This window comes from Ornithodoros turicata, chromosome 4 (assembly GCF_037126465.1).
Source record: "Ornithodoros turicata isolate Travis chromosome 4, ASM3712646v1, whole genome shotgun sequence".
NCBI classification, from domain to species: domain Eukaryota; kingdom Metazoa; phylum Arthropoda; class Arachnida; order Ixodida; family Argasidae; genus Ornithodoros; species Ornithodoros turicata.
In genome coordinates, this window is record NC_088204.1 from 3,528,473 (window position 1) to 3,540,676 (window position 12,204).

A 12,204-nucleotide genomic window follows, 5' to 3' on the forward strand; every position below is an offset into this window, starting at 1 on the left:
TGAAAGAACAGGACTGTAAAAGAACAGGACTAAAAAAAAGGGCAGACACAACGACACAACCTTTTAGTCCTTTCACGACGACAACCTTTTTTAGTTCCGTTCTTTTACCATGTACCTACTAGCCCAATTTTGGACGTTGCGATAATGAGTATGCAAGTGAACATGACTCTACTTATGTCCACGTTATAAGAGAACAGAAAAACCAGAGAGGTGAAAAGACAAAATCTAGCGATGCCCCGACAGTACGACGAGAAGAAAGCCACAGCTAAGAAGCCACTGTTACATATATAAGTTGCTTTCAGGAAAACACTCCTGTATAGTACTCACTCTTTCGTGGTTTTGCGACCATGGGCTTTGTAGTGTTGGATGGTTCACCAGGCCCTGCAGCATTGACAGCACGAACACGGAACTCATAAGCTTCCCCGGGGATGAGGTCTGGGACGCGAGCTTCACAACTTTTGCCATCGACAGTAGCAGCCTTGGACCAGACTGGGCTGTCCTTTTCTTTCTTTTCAACAATGTACTTCTCAATGGGAGCTCCACCGTCCTTCGCTGGCGGCTGCCACTTCAGGTCCATGTGGTCCTTGTCCCAGTCAGTGACCTCGAGGGACATTGGTTTTCCAGGTGCATCTGTCGGGAGCATTTATTAGTAGGTCCGCAATAGGAGCCACGTGGGAGCATCCTCTGGAAGTGATGCGGCTTACCGTAGGGATTCTTGGCCAGGACGCCCTTCTCGGCTTCCAGTGGCTCGGACTCTCCCTCGGGGTTGACGGCTCGTACCCGGAATTTGTATTCTTTTCCCGGTTCGAGGTTGCTAACTTCCATCTCCGGCTTCGTGGGGCGGCCAATAGGAATCCAGCGGCCCGTCTCGGTGTCCATTTTCTCTACGATGTAATTGTCCACGGGCTGACCGCCGTCATCGGTTGGTGGCTTCCACTTCAACTTGCAGCCTTCGGCGTGAACATCCGATACCTCGAGAGGACCTTCTGGTGCGGTGGGCTTGTCTGCGCAGAATTTGCGAAGTTTCATGAAAGATGTAAAAAAAAGATTTCCCCAAAGTTTCGAAGAACTATAAATCTCACTATCACTGCGAGGATTTTAACTTACCAAGTACGACCAGCTTGATGGTAACCTCATCTTTGCCCGAGCTGTTTTCAGCCACCAGCTTATAGTCACCAGTGTCTTTGCGCTCGGCACTGTGAAGAGTGAGCTTAATACGGTGAGGTTCCTTTTCCAGGGTGTACCGGCCGCCTTCTTTGATCTCTTCTTTGTTGACGAACCACGTCTTGGTAGGTGAAGGTTCACCCGTTACGCGGGTATCCAATTTAATGCCCTGTCCAGCGTGGATCGTCATGTCCTTCAGTGTCGATCTGTCGATCTTAGGAGCCTCTGTAAATAAAATGCATTGTCGAGCAAATCAAGCCTGCTACGTATGTGTTCGCCTCAATGCCGCATTATCTCGTCAGGTAAGGTCACAGTTAGCTGCAGGGTTAGTCCAGCAAACGTTACACATTTTGATCGCATCGTAAAAATAGAAGGCAGGGTTTAGCCCACCACTAACTTTGCATCTAGACTGATAGCCATTTGTCTAAAGTTTCGTTGGAATTTTTCGCAAGCGTTATGGTCCTGTAGAAAAAATAAAATAAAAATCAAGCAAAATCTCACGCTATGCATTTTTTATAGCCAATCTCACTCAAAAAACGTCATTTTTTTTTCCCTGCGTGCGCTTCATTTTCATTTCAGCACCCACAGGTGGCACCAACATACAGAAAAAGTGGATTAGTGCATAACGTCAGCATGGGTATGTCAGATATTGTTATAGGCGGGGCTGTATGAGGTGATGCGAATCAAGACGCAAGAAAAAAGAAGGAAAAAAAGGCCGTGTTTGTGCGAGACATGCCACTGAAAATGCACGGGGCAAGATTTCGCTCGATTTTTATTTTTCTCTCAACATGACTATAACGCCTGCAAAAAATTCCAATGAAACTTCAGATAAATGGCTATCAGTCTACAAAGTTTGGGGCAGGCTAAACCCCAGTCTTCTATTTTTACGACGCCGACATCAAAATGCGTAATCTCTGCTAGATTAACCCCGTAGATCCGTATACAGTCGCCGACCGATTTTTTGGACCCCGGTTTTTCGGAAATGCTCGATTATTCGGACCCGTTCGCAGAATGGCCGCGGGTCCCATAGAGTTGACGTATGAGAGCGTTCAAAAATTTCGGACGCTGTGCAGCTCCGTCGCTCGATATTTCTGACTCTGTTTGCCCAACCAGCGAATTTCTCTCTTGGGGTGACGGATAAATATTGATATCGTCCAAAATACGTATCGAAAGAAATCAACCAAATAAAATATTGAGGCAAAATAATAGGCAGTGATGATTGTTCATTTTCCATTCCTCTGAGTAGAAGAGGTCTGTCATGGCGCCTTTGATTTGGTCAATGGTGGCCCAGCACGTGCTTTTCGGCCGCGAGTCGCGCGACGGCGCTGTAAAGCGAGCTTCACCTAAAGCACGCATGCGTTAGGTGAAGCCGACTTGCGGACTTGATGACGGCGGTGCCTTTGACAGTGTACATTGACGAAATGTCGCTTCGGGAAATAGAAGCTGATGTCATCAGGAGGAGCTGGAAGCGCGTTACGAAAGTATCAACATATTTTTCCAGCCTACTAGGGCTTAGTAAAGTTTACTTTGAACCGAAATTCGTTTTTTCGGACTGCTCGATTATTTGGACTTTTGCGCGATCCCCGCCGAGTCCGAAACATCGGACAGCGACTGTAATAAGGGGCCGTATAATATATGCCTTCCACGATAGAAAAAAAGTACTCGTACCGTAGCGTGCCTTAGCCTTAACCACTTCGCTGGAGTCGCTGGGAGCTCCTGGACCGGCCTTGTTGACAGCCTTCACCCTGAACTGGTACTCCATGCCCTCAATGAGGTCGGGCACACGGGCCTCGCACTTGTCACCAATGATTTCGGCGGCCTTTTGCCACTTGCTGCTGTACTTGTCTTTCTTCTCGATGATGTAGCTCGTGACCGGTGCTCCGCCATCTTCCTTTGGTGGCTGCCACGACAGGTCCACGTGGTGCTTGTCCCAGTCCTTGGCGGTTGGTTTTCCGGGTTTGCCGGGCTCGTCTGGCAAAGTGAGAATCGAGGACAGTGAAAATTTAGATCTGGCATCCTCAATGCTTTTCAGATTTAGTAGAAAATTTACTGTTAGGATTTCCTCTGGAATTGTGAGAAATCCTCAGGATTAGATTGTACAACCTCTATATAGTGAACCTGTACGTAGTGAAGATATAAACGTAGCTTTTTGGAACCCCAGCCATGAACTACTGATATAGCGAAGACACCATGGTGTAGCCAAGTTTCTTAGTAGTCCGACCAATGGTCCTACTGTGCGAATTTGCGGTGAACAACCGTTAGCGCCGTAGTGAAATTATGGTGTGCAGGGAATAACACAAATGCACATCTTGGCAACATAGCGTGTACAGTGTGGAACAAAAGTTTACGGAACACGGCACCAGCGTATTTCTTCATCGGATACACCCCTGCTTGATATCCGGAAGAGGTTGAATAAGAAACATTACTCTATCCATCTCGCTATCTCTGTCTGCTCCTGTTTGCTGCTAGGATGTCGTCCCAATGGTCAAATGTGTTACTGGGGTGTTCCGTAAACTTTTGTGCCAAGCCGTACAACCCAGTCCAGTACAATGCCAAGTCCATTTAAACTGAAAGAGTTCCAAAAAAAGCCAGCCACAGGCTTGAAGCCTGCTTACCGAATGGATTCTTAGCCACAATGGGTGTGTCTGTTTCCAGTGGTTCTGATTCTCCTTGAGGATTGACCGCACGGACGCGGAACTTGTACTCCTTGCCAGGTACTAGTCCCTGCACCTCAGCCTCGGGCGTTTTGGTCGTAGTAACGGGAACCCAGCGTCCAGTATCCATGTCCATCTTCTCCACAGCATACTGCTGAATTGGTTCTCCACCGTCATCCTCCGGTTTGTCCCATTTGAGCTTGCAGCCCTCAGCTGTTATGTCGGACACCTCCAATGGTCCCTTGGGTTTGGCTGGCTTGCCTATGTGTACATGTTTTAGATTACATCCTCAGAATCAATGTCATATGATTATAACTAAAGCCCGAAGTTTTAGGGTTTAACCTAGGGTTTAGCCCCAAAACACAAGGCCCTAATCATACCCAGTAAGAACTGATGATGTTGTCACAGAAGTCTTACCTAGCACCGTGAGATCAACAGTGGCCTCGTCTGTTCCATGAATGTTCTTGGCCGTGATGGTGTATTTACCCTTGTGGGCACGTTTGGCACCAGTGAGTATGAAGAGAGTGTGGTAGTCCTCAATGTCAATCTTAATCTTGTCTGTTTGCTTGAGCGGTTCACCGTTGTAGGACCATTCAATTGTTGGACACGGTTCGCCCTTGACATCGACGTCAAACTTGATTGCCTGTCCACTCTTGATAGTCGTGTCCTTGAGGTTCGTGCGGTCGATGCGGGGAGCCACTGTGGTATGAACAAAAAAAAAAATGGTTTGTGATAATTTGTTAAGAACACCCGTAAGGACAAAACTGGAGGCACAGAGGAATAATGACGACATGTTTCCGTTTGGAAGCAGAGAAAATTGTATTGACAAGAAGATGTTATGAAAGCATGAGACACTACTGAGGGGATAGTTGCCCTGAAATGCATGGAATTGTATTGTCTGGGAGTGTGTTATTCATGTTTCACAGTACAGTCAAACTCCTTTACAACGAAACTCAGGGGACAGCAAAAAAAAATTTGCAGTAAAGGTATTTTCGTTAAAAAGGATGTCCATTATTGGACCTATAGGCTCCAGCGGGACCGCAAAAAAATTTGCTGTAGTGGTATTTTCGTTAAAAAGGTGTTCGCTATAAAGGAGTTTGACTGTATTAAATACAAATGTAAGAACCCAGCTATGCGCACTGCAATCACATCACAATGCACTCCTAGCTTATTAATACCTTTTGAAAGAGTTGCAATGAGGTAAGAGAAATTAGTGTGATGAGCTCACCATCTTATTGACAAGTGATTTAGTCTGCAAAAATCGGAAAGTGTTCCGAATATGCTATTTTCATTTCATAAAAAAAAATGAGCATAATGAGCCATTAACCAGGAGAACTGCAGTTTACCACGCAAAACAAAAACAAAAACCCTGATAGAAGTAATGCTATCAATAATATTACGCAGCTACACAAGAGGAAACATCCTCATTATTAGAAAATTAGTACGGACAAAGATTCGAGGACAAGCGGAAAAGCTTATGGGATATACTTTCAAAAACTCTAAAATTTGTATGAACTCCAATTTACGGAATTTAGCCTTTTTCTTAGTCTTAATTTAGTCTTAGAGAATACGAGGGCTCACGTTTCCTGGGCTTGGCAACAACGGGTCGGGAGGCGTCGCTGGGCTCGCTGGGACCTTCCTTGTTGATGGCAATGACGCGGAACTCGTATTCCTCGCCTTCTTCCAAGTCATCGACCGTAGCTGTGGTCTGTCTCCCTGGCACTTCCTTGGCCTTCTGCCACTTGTGTGAACCCTTCTTGCGCTTCTCAACGGCATAAGCCGTGATGGGAGTCCCACCGTCTGACTGCGGTGCCGACCACTGGAGGTCGACATGGTCTGTGTCCCAGTCGGTGGGTTCTGGTCTTCCTGGCTTGCCTGGTTCATCTATGTGATATTTTTTTTATGTGTAAGTATGAGGATATTCCGACTAACATCGTTTGGAACACTAGTTAGTGTGCCCGATGATGTTTAGCAATCGACATTGTACTGTAACAAGTGCCCGACAGCCTAGTTTATGGTGACGCAGTAAACCCTCATTAAAACGCACTTGCGTAAGCCGTAGTTCCGCTTTAAAAGCGCTCAAGCTCATTCAATAACCGCTTAAACCACAGTAGTTTTTCGCGTACGTGTCGGTTAATCCGTACTGTTTTCAAGTTGACCTGTTGTATCGGCCACCATTTTGGTTGCGTACAGGTTAGAGGGACTGTGGAAAGTTATCACATTATCCCTTCAGTACAGTCGGGCATTCCTCCTTTCAAAGTGCGAGGTCGGCCGAGGTCATGCGGAAACTGTAAGAACAGAAGGTCTGCCTTGAGCTTCTGCCTGCCTTCCCCACTAAAGCCTAGCCAATTAAGATGTGGCCTTCATAAATTAGGAAAGAGAGGAAGCCACGGGAAAGCACAGGGCGCTGGTGTCTCAGCAAGCGAAAACAGGGAAACGCGCAACATGTTGGCAAGCGAAAATTACAGATTTCTGCCAGTCAGCATGAAATAAGGGGTTAGGACTAGTCATGGGGGGGGGGGTCATTATTATAGTTACATCATTACATGTGTCTAACCTGAAATCACAAACGTACCCCCTGTAGGGGGTACACAGGTGAAAAAGTAAGGGGGTGTCACTGAACATTTCGGGGAGGGGGTGCTAGGGGGATGCAGGGGGGGGGGAGGGGTCTGGATAAATCACTGGTTAGGGCTGTGCAGCTTTTGTAAGTTGCCTCTCGAACAGTCTTTCTGATACATGGGCTGGCAGATGAGTGCGTACGTGCGATTTTCGGTTATGCCGCAGTGCCACTTTGTACGCATTTCTTTAGCATCGCCGACAGGTATGCTTTAAAGGGATCTACTGTATGAGAATAATCTGAGTGACGTCGTTTGACAGTGGACACTAGATGATATGCCCAATGATGTTTGGCAGTCAACATGTATTGTGCCTAGGCCTACATGTATTACACAACGCCTGAATGCATTACGATGCTCCCATAGAAAACTTGCGCCAAACTTGGCTTACTTATTTACCGCAATGGCACTCGCTAAATCGCTACAGAATGGCGACGATGTCATTGGATAGCAATAAGTTTAAAATGTCAATAACAATATGGTAATGAAATAGCCATTTATAGCGCATGATTTTTCAGAATTCAATTCTAGCAATAATTGGAAAATGGGTGTAATGCATGTAGGACTACAGTACAGTTTATGGTGACATTAAGAAGCAGTACAGTACAGGACGGTACTAAATGGCATGGTATCAGGTAATATAATGTGCCGGCTCACCAAATGGATTCTTAGCCAGTGTGCCAGTTTCAGTCTCAAGCTCTTCCGAGTCCCCTTCCTTGTTGCAAGCGCGGACACGGAACTTGTATTTCTTGCCAGGCTGCAGGTTCTTGACCTCGAACTGGGGCTCTGTGGTTCTTCCAGCTGGAACCCAGAGTCCCGACTCTTCGTCCATCTTCTCAACCTCGTAGCATTCGATGGGAGATCCGCCGTCGTCTTTGGGTGGCTTCCATTTCAGAGAGCAGCCATCTTTGCGCACATCGGAGACCTCTAGTGGGCCTTCTGGCTTCGACGGTTTGCCTGAAAGGGACTGTACTGTTAGTCTATACTAAGACACCACAGCAACAAACTCGGCTGAACCGTTACACCAGTTCCGAAAAGACCGCTACAAAAGTTTTACGCCGACTGGGTGACGTACTGACCCAGTACTGTGATCTCCACCGTTGCCTCATCCGATCCTGAATCGTTGGTGGCCTTGATGTGGTAGATGCCGCTCTCCTTGCGTGTGGCGCGCAGGAGGAAGAACTTTGTGTTGTAGTCCACGTTGTCGATGCGGTACACCTCGTCGGACTGGAGCTCTCCCGGACGGTTCTCCAGGAACCATTCCACCTTCGGGGGCGGTTCGCCGATGACGTCGACGTCGAAGTTGATGGACTGCCCAACCTTGACCATCATGTTGCGCAGGTTTGTGCGGTCGATACGTGGTCTCACTGGAAATAATGGATGGTCCCTTCAATTACGATGCCCATGTTAATGCGCGGGGTGTGAAAGCAGTGGGTTGCTAAGCTGAATAAAGATTGCAAAGGGGCGAGCTGGTACACGTGGGATAAAAATAGGTTTTACTCGGGTTAACCCCCCCAAAATGCACGGCCCTAATTATTATGAAGGGTAATGAATAAATAAAGAAAATGGTCACGTGCACAGCCAGACGATGTCAACCTCAAATTTTTACAGCGGTAGCTGTTAACGGGAAGGCAACGGGAAATCGCTGTGGCTGTACCACGGAACCCTCAGTTTCAGTTTCAGTTTAGGTGATGCAAAACGAGTTAAAATAAATTAATAAAAGCAGTTTTGAAATACTCAGAGATGATCACGTTGTCCCAAAAAGTGTCCCAATTTTCCAGCGTTTCCTGTCCCGCTTTTGTCCTGATTTTATAGTACCGTAATGTTTTTGTCCCACTAGTCCCAGCTCTACACATCACCACTCACTTCAGAGGTCACAAGGCAGTACTTGTCACTCTAAAGTAGTTGCGCATATATCAGCAATAAAAGTGTCAACACCCACACATAACAGCTACAGATGATATTTGCGTTACACAATCATAACTGTACTGTAATTTTTTTTGTTTGCAGAGAGAAGTGTTTTGTAGCAGCCTGTAGATTATGCGCTTTATAACGCCACAAACTTTTTTTATTGTTATAGAAAGTAGTGTTATAGCTGAGCTCTACATCCAGAACTACAAACTGAACCACTACCACTGAACGAACTCAAAGATACATACGGTGTTTGTGCTTCATGAGATGTGGAGCGGTTGCGTCACTCGGTTCACCGGGACCAGCCTTGTTGAGAGCACGCACGCGGAACTCGTACTTGTCGCCTTCCTGCAGGTTCTTGACTTTTCCTTCAGGAACATTACCAATAACTTCGGCGCAGGGAACCCAGTTGTCGCTGTACTTGTCCTTCTTCTCGATTTGGTACCCAGTGATGGGGGCTCCACCGTCGTTCAATGGAGGGTCCCACTTGAGCTCCACAAAGTCCTTGTCGTAGTCCTTGATGGCAGGCATGCTTGGCGCTCCAGGGGCATCTGTTGCATGAGGCAGATGGTTAAACGTTAGCTCCTTACTACCAATCGCAGGAAGGATACCTCAAAACTGAACCTGAATGGTTCATAGTATAGTTCTAATAAATTCAACATACTGATGTACCACATACCAAGCATAAAATGTACTCAGTGAAGTACTAGGCAGAAGATGCTACATAGTATGCTACATAGTACACCAACTTGTGCCTGCCAGTACTTGCTGCTACTCTGATGTCCTTACCATAAGGATTCTTTGCAAGAGTGCTCCTCTCTGTCTCCAGAGGCTCCGATTCTCCTTCAGGATTGATTGCCTTGACCCTGAATTGGTACTTTCTTCCGGGCTCCAAGCCGGAAATCTTCAGTTCAGTGGTGTCCTTGTCGGCTTTTCCACAAGGCACCCAGCGGCCCGTCGCTGTGTCCATCTTCTCCACTTGGTAACCTTCTAGTGGCAGGCCACCATCATCCTTGGGCTTGTTCCAGGACAGCTTACAGCCCTTGGCATCAACATCTGTTACATCTAGTGGGCCTTCAGGCCTCGTTGGTTTGTCTGTGAACAAGGACGTAGTTAGCCGGAAGTCTAATGGCAAGGCTCGCAACTAGCTACTCACCAAGAACCAAGATCTCAATAGATGCCTCATCTTTTCCTGAAGAGTTCTCTGCTTTGAGAGTGTACTTTCCAGAGTTCTTGCGTGTAATGTTGGTGATGCAGAGGAATGTCTTGTAATCCTGGTCCTCAATCTTCACCTTATCTGTGGGTTCCAGCTCTTTGCTCTGGAACACCCATGTCGTCTTTGGAGGTGGTTCACCGATGACCTCTGCATTGACTTTGGCCAGGTGACCTGCTCGTACTGTGATGTTCTGCAGTGTGTCCCGTATGATCTTTGGTGCCACTGTTGCAGAAGACATAATGACATCAATCTACGGTACTATTAATAGAATAACCTCACATGCGTAATCAGGAGTCCACTTACGGAAGCGTTCCTTGCAGAGGTGCATTCCTGTAGGCTCGCTAGCTTCACTGGGTCCTGCCTTATTCACTGCCCGTACACGGAACTGGTACTGCTGCCCCTTAACCAGATCTTCCACCTTGGCTTCTGGCTTGGAGCCGGTAGTCTCCAGACATGGTTCCCAGTTGCCGCCGAGACGGTCCTTCTTTTCGACGATGTATCCAGTGATTGGAGCACCGCCATCGCTTTTGGGAGGATCCCACTTGAGGTCCACGTGCTTTTCGTCATAGTCGGCAATTTCCGGTTGTCCAGGCTTTGTGGGTTCGTCTGGCAGTCAACATGGTAAATATTAGGTTGCCGCATATTAATGAGACTTCACCCCTGCATTGCTACCATACTCACCATAAGGATTCTTTGCGAGTACGGGAGAGTCAGTGACAAGGGGCTCGGACTCTCCTTCGGGATTCACTGCCTTGACTCTGAACTGGTACTCCTTGCCTGGAATCAGTCCCGTGACTGGGCACTCGGTCTCGTCCGGATCCACGCGTGCGACTGGCACCCAGGTGCCAGTCTTGGTGTCCATCTTTTCCACGACGTACGCCTGGATCGGCTTGCCACCGTTGTCATCTGGCTTGTTCCATTTGAGCTTGCAGCCCTTGGCGGTGACGTCGGACACCTTCAGAGGTCCACCAGGGCGAGTGGGAGCCGCTGGAGAGATTCAACATTGGTAGACTGTTGACTAATACAGGGTCATACCTCCGATAACGTGTCACACTTTGAAAAAAGTCTGGAGATAAAATGGTTCCAAAAGCTGCAATTCACAACATTACTGAGAGTACTCCAGTGAAAAATGTGCATAGCACATGATTGCAAGCACTGGTCATGTCTTCTGTTCGTACGTATGGCAAATATTCTGTAGCTCAGCCACAGGATCCGCAACAGACGACAGGGCTGCTGGTGTCGTCTGCTACGCGCACGGTATATCATTCTCGATATTCCAATGCTGCGTGAAAGCTCAACATACCGTGTATTCTCACAAGCGACATTCCCCCAGAAGCGGAAGATGCGAAAATCATAGCTTTATGCTGCCACGTGAGCGTGAGCGTTCAAGCTCGTGTCTTCACATCCACTGCTAACCGTTGGGACTATCCTGCTATACAGCCACAAGATATTCTGCAGCAGACGACAGAAAAACACGCTGATGCTGTCGTCTGTTATAAGTGTCGTCTGCTAAATGCGCAGTACTCAACTCCCGATATTCCGCACCGTGTGAATGCTCAACATAACACGGGTCGGAACTTCGTCTCTGTGAGCATTGTGTTCGCTTTTTCTTCCACTAGAATATTCCGTGAGGATGTCACTCATGTGAATACACGGATAGGACAAGGCAGAAACTTGCACTCCCATGAACAGTATTCTTTGTTTTGCCTTCTCTTTCATTAGAATATTCCTGGGAATGTAACTGGTGTGTATTCACAGAAACAGTCGATAAACAGTATACTGGTAACATGACACCCCAGGGCTCTAGGTTCAAATATGCCGCCCAGACGCTTGCTCAGTGGCTTCCCGTCTGCAAAAAGGAATTTTCTTTCCTGTTCTGTGTAATGCAAACAAGCTCAAGTGAAGTCAGAAACCAAGCCAGTGAAAGCCACTGGGTAAGCCCCCATGGCAAGAGTGAAGGTACCAGACTCACCCAACACAACAATTTCAACGTCGGCTTCATCCTTTCCATGTTCATTTTCAGCAATGATAGTGTACATTCCACTGTCCTTTCTTTGTGAGTCGGTGATGCTGAGCTTGGTATTGTAGTCAACGTTGATGACCTCAACATTGTCCTTGGTCTCCACCACCTGTTGACACAAAGATATGGTGTGATAAACATGGACAATTATGTGCATTTCAAAGTACCTACCTTGTCCTTCAACTTCCATGTAATCTTCGGCGGTGGCTCACCCCTAACATTAACGTCCAGACGAACGGGTTTGCCTTTCTTTACCATGAGTGGGTCCAGGTTGGTTCGGTCTATGTAAGGCTTCACTGGAAGAACCATCAAGAGGATGTATTGATGTGACTAAAGTGAAACTTCACGAATTAGCAGCAAATTTTGGTAAATAAATATTCTGAATTAACGAGAACTCAAATTAGCCAATGTTCTAATTAACCTGGGTTCACACCAGCAAGGTTACACCATGACTAAAGGAAACTTCACTAATTAGCAGAAAATTTTGGTAAGTAAATATTCTGAATTAATGATAATTCAAATTAGCCAATGTTCTAATTAACCTGGGTTAACACCAGCAAGGTTGCACCGTGACTAAAGAAAAACTTCACAATTAGCAGCGAATTTTGGTAAGTAAATATTCTG

The 12,204-nt window shown here is 46.8% G+C and overlaps 1 protein-coding gene across 4 annotated transcripts in view; it reads right to left on the reverse strand.

Annotated features, from left to right (window-relative positions):
- The window catches only part of LOC135390726 (twitchin-like), a 139,304-nt gene that overhangs the window by 50,136 nt on the left and 76,964 nt on the right, over nt 1-12,204 (reverse strand). For all 4 annotated transcript variants that reach the window (XM_064620571.1, XM_064620574.1, XM_064620572.1 and 1 more), the window contains 16 exons: nt 11,752-11,876; nt 11,533-11,689; nt 10,242-10,547; nt 9,864-10,166; nt 9,501-9,782; nt 9,134-9,439; nt 8,593-8,895; nt 7,513-7,800; nt 7,091-7,390; nt 5,400-5,702; nt 4,236-4,517; nt 3,780-4,079; nt 2,833-3,135; nt 1,108-1,389; nt 705-1,004; nt 328-630 (listed from right to left, as the gene is read on the reverse strand). In XM_064620571.1, coding sequence (XP_064476641.1) covers nt 328-630; nt 705-1,004; nt 1,108-1,389; nt 2,833-3,135; nt 3,780-4,079; nt 4,236-4,517; nt 5,400-5,702; nt 7,091-7,390; nt 7,513-7,800; nt 8,593-8,895; nt 9,134-9,439; nt 9,501-9,782; nt 9,864-10,166; nt 10,242-10,547; nt 11,533-11,689; nt 11,752-11,876 — 4,443 coding nt within the window. The remainder of the gene's footprint in view (nt 1-327; nt 631-704; nt 1,005-1,107; nt 1,390-2,832; nt 3,136-3,779; nt 4,080-4,235; nt 4,518-5,399; nt 5,703-7,090; nt 7,391-7,512; nt 7,801-8,592; nt 8,896-9,133; nt 9,440-9,500; nt 9,783-9,863; nt 10,167-10,241; nt 10,548-11,532; nt 11,690-11,751; nt 11,877-12,204) is intronic.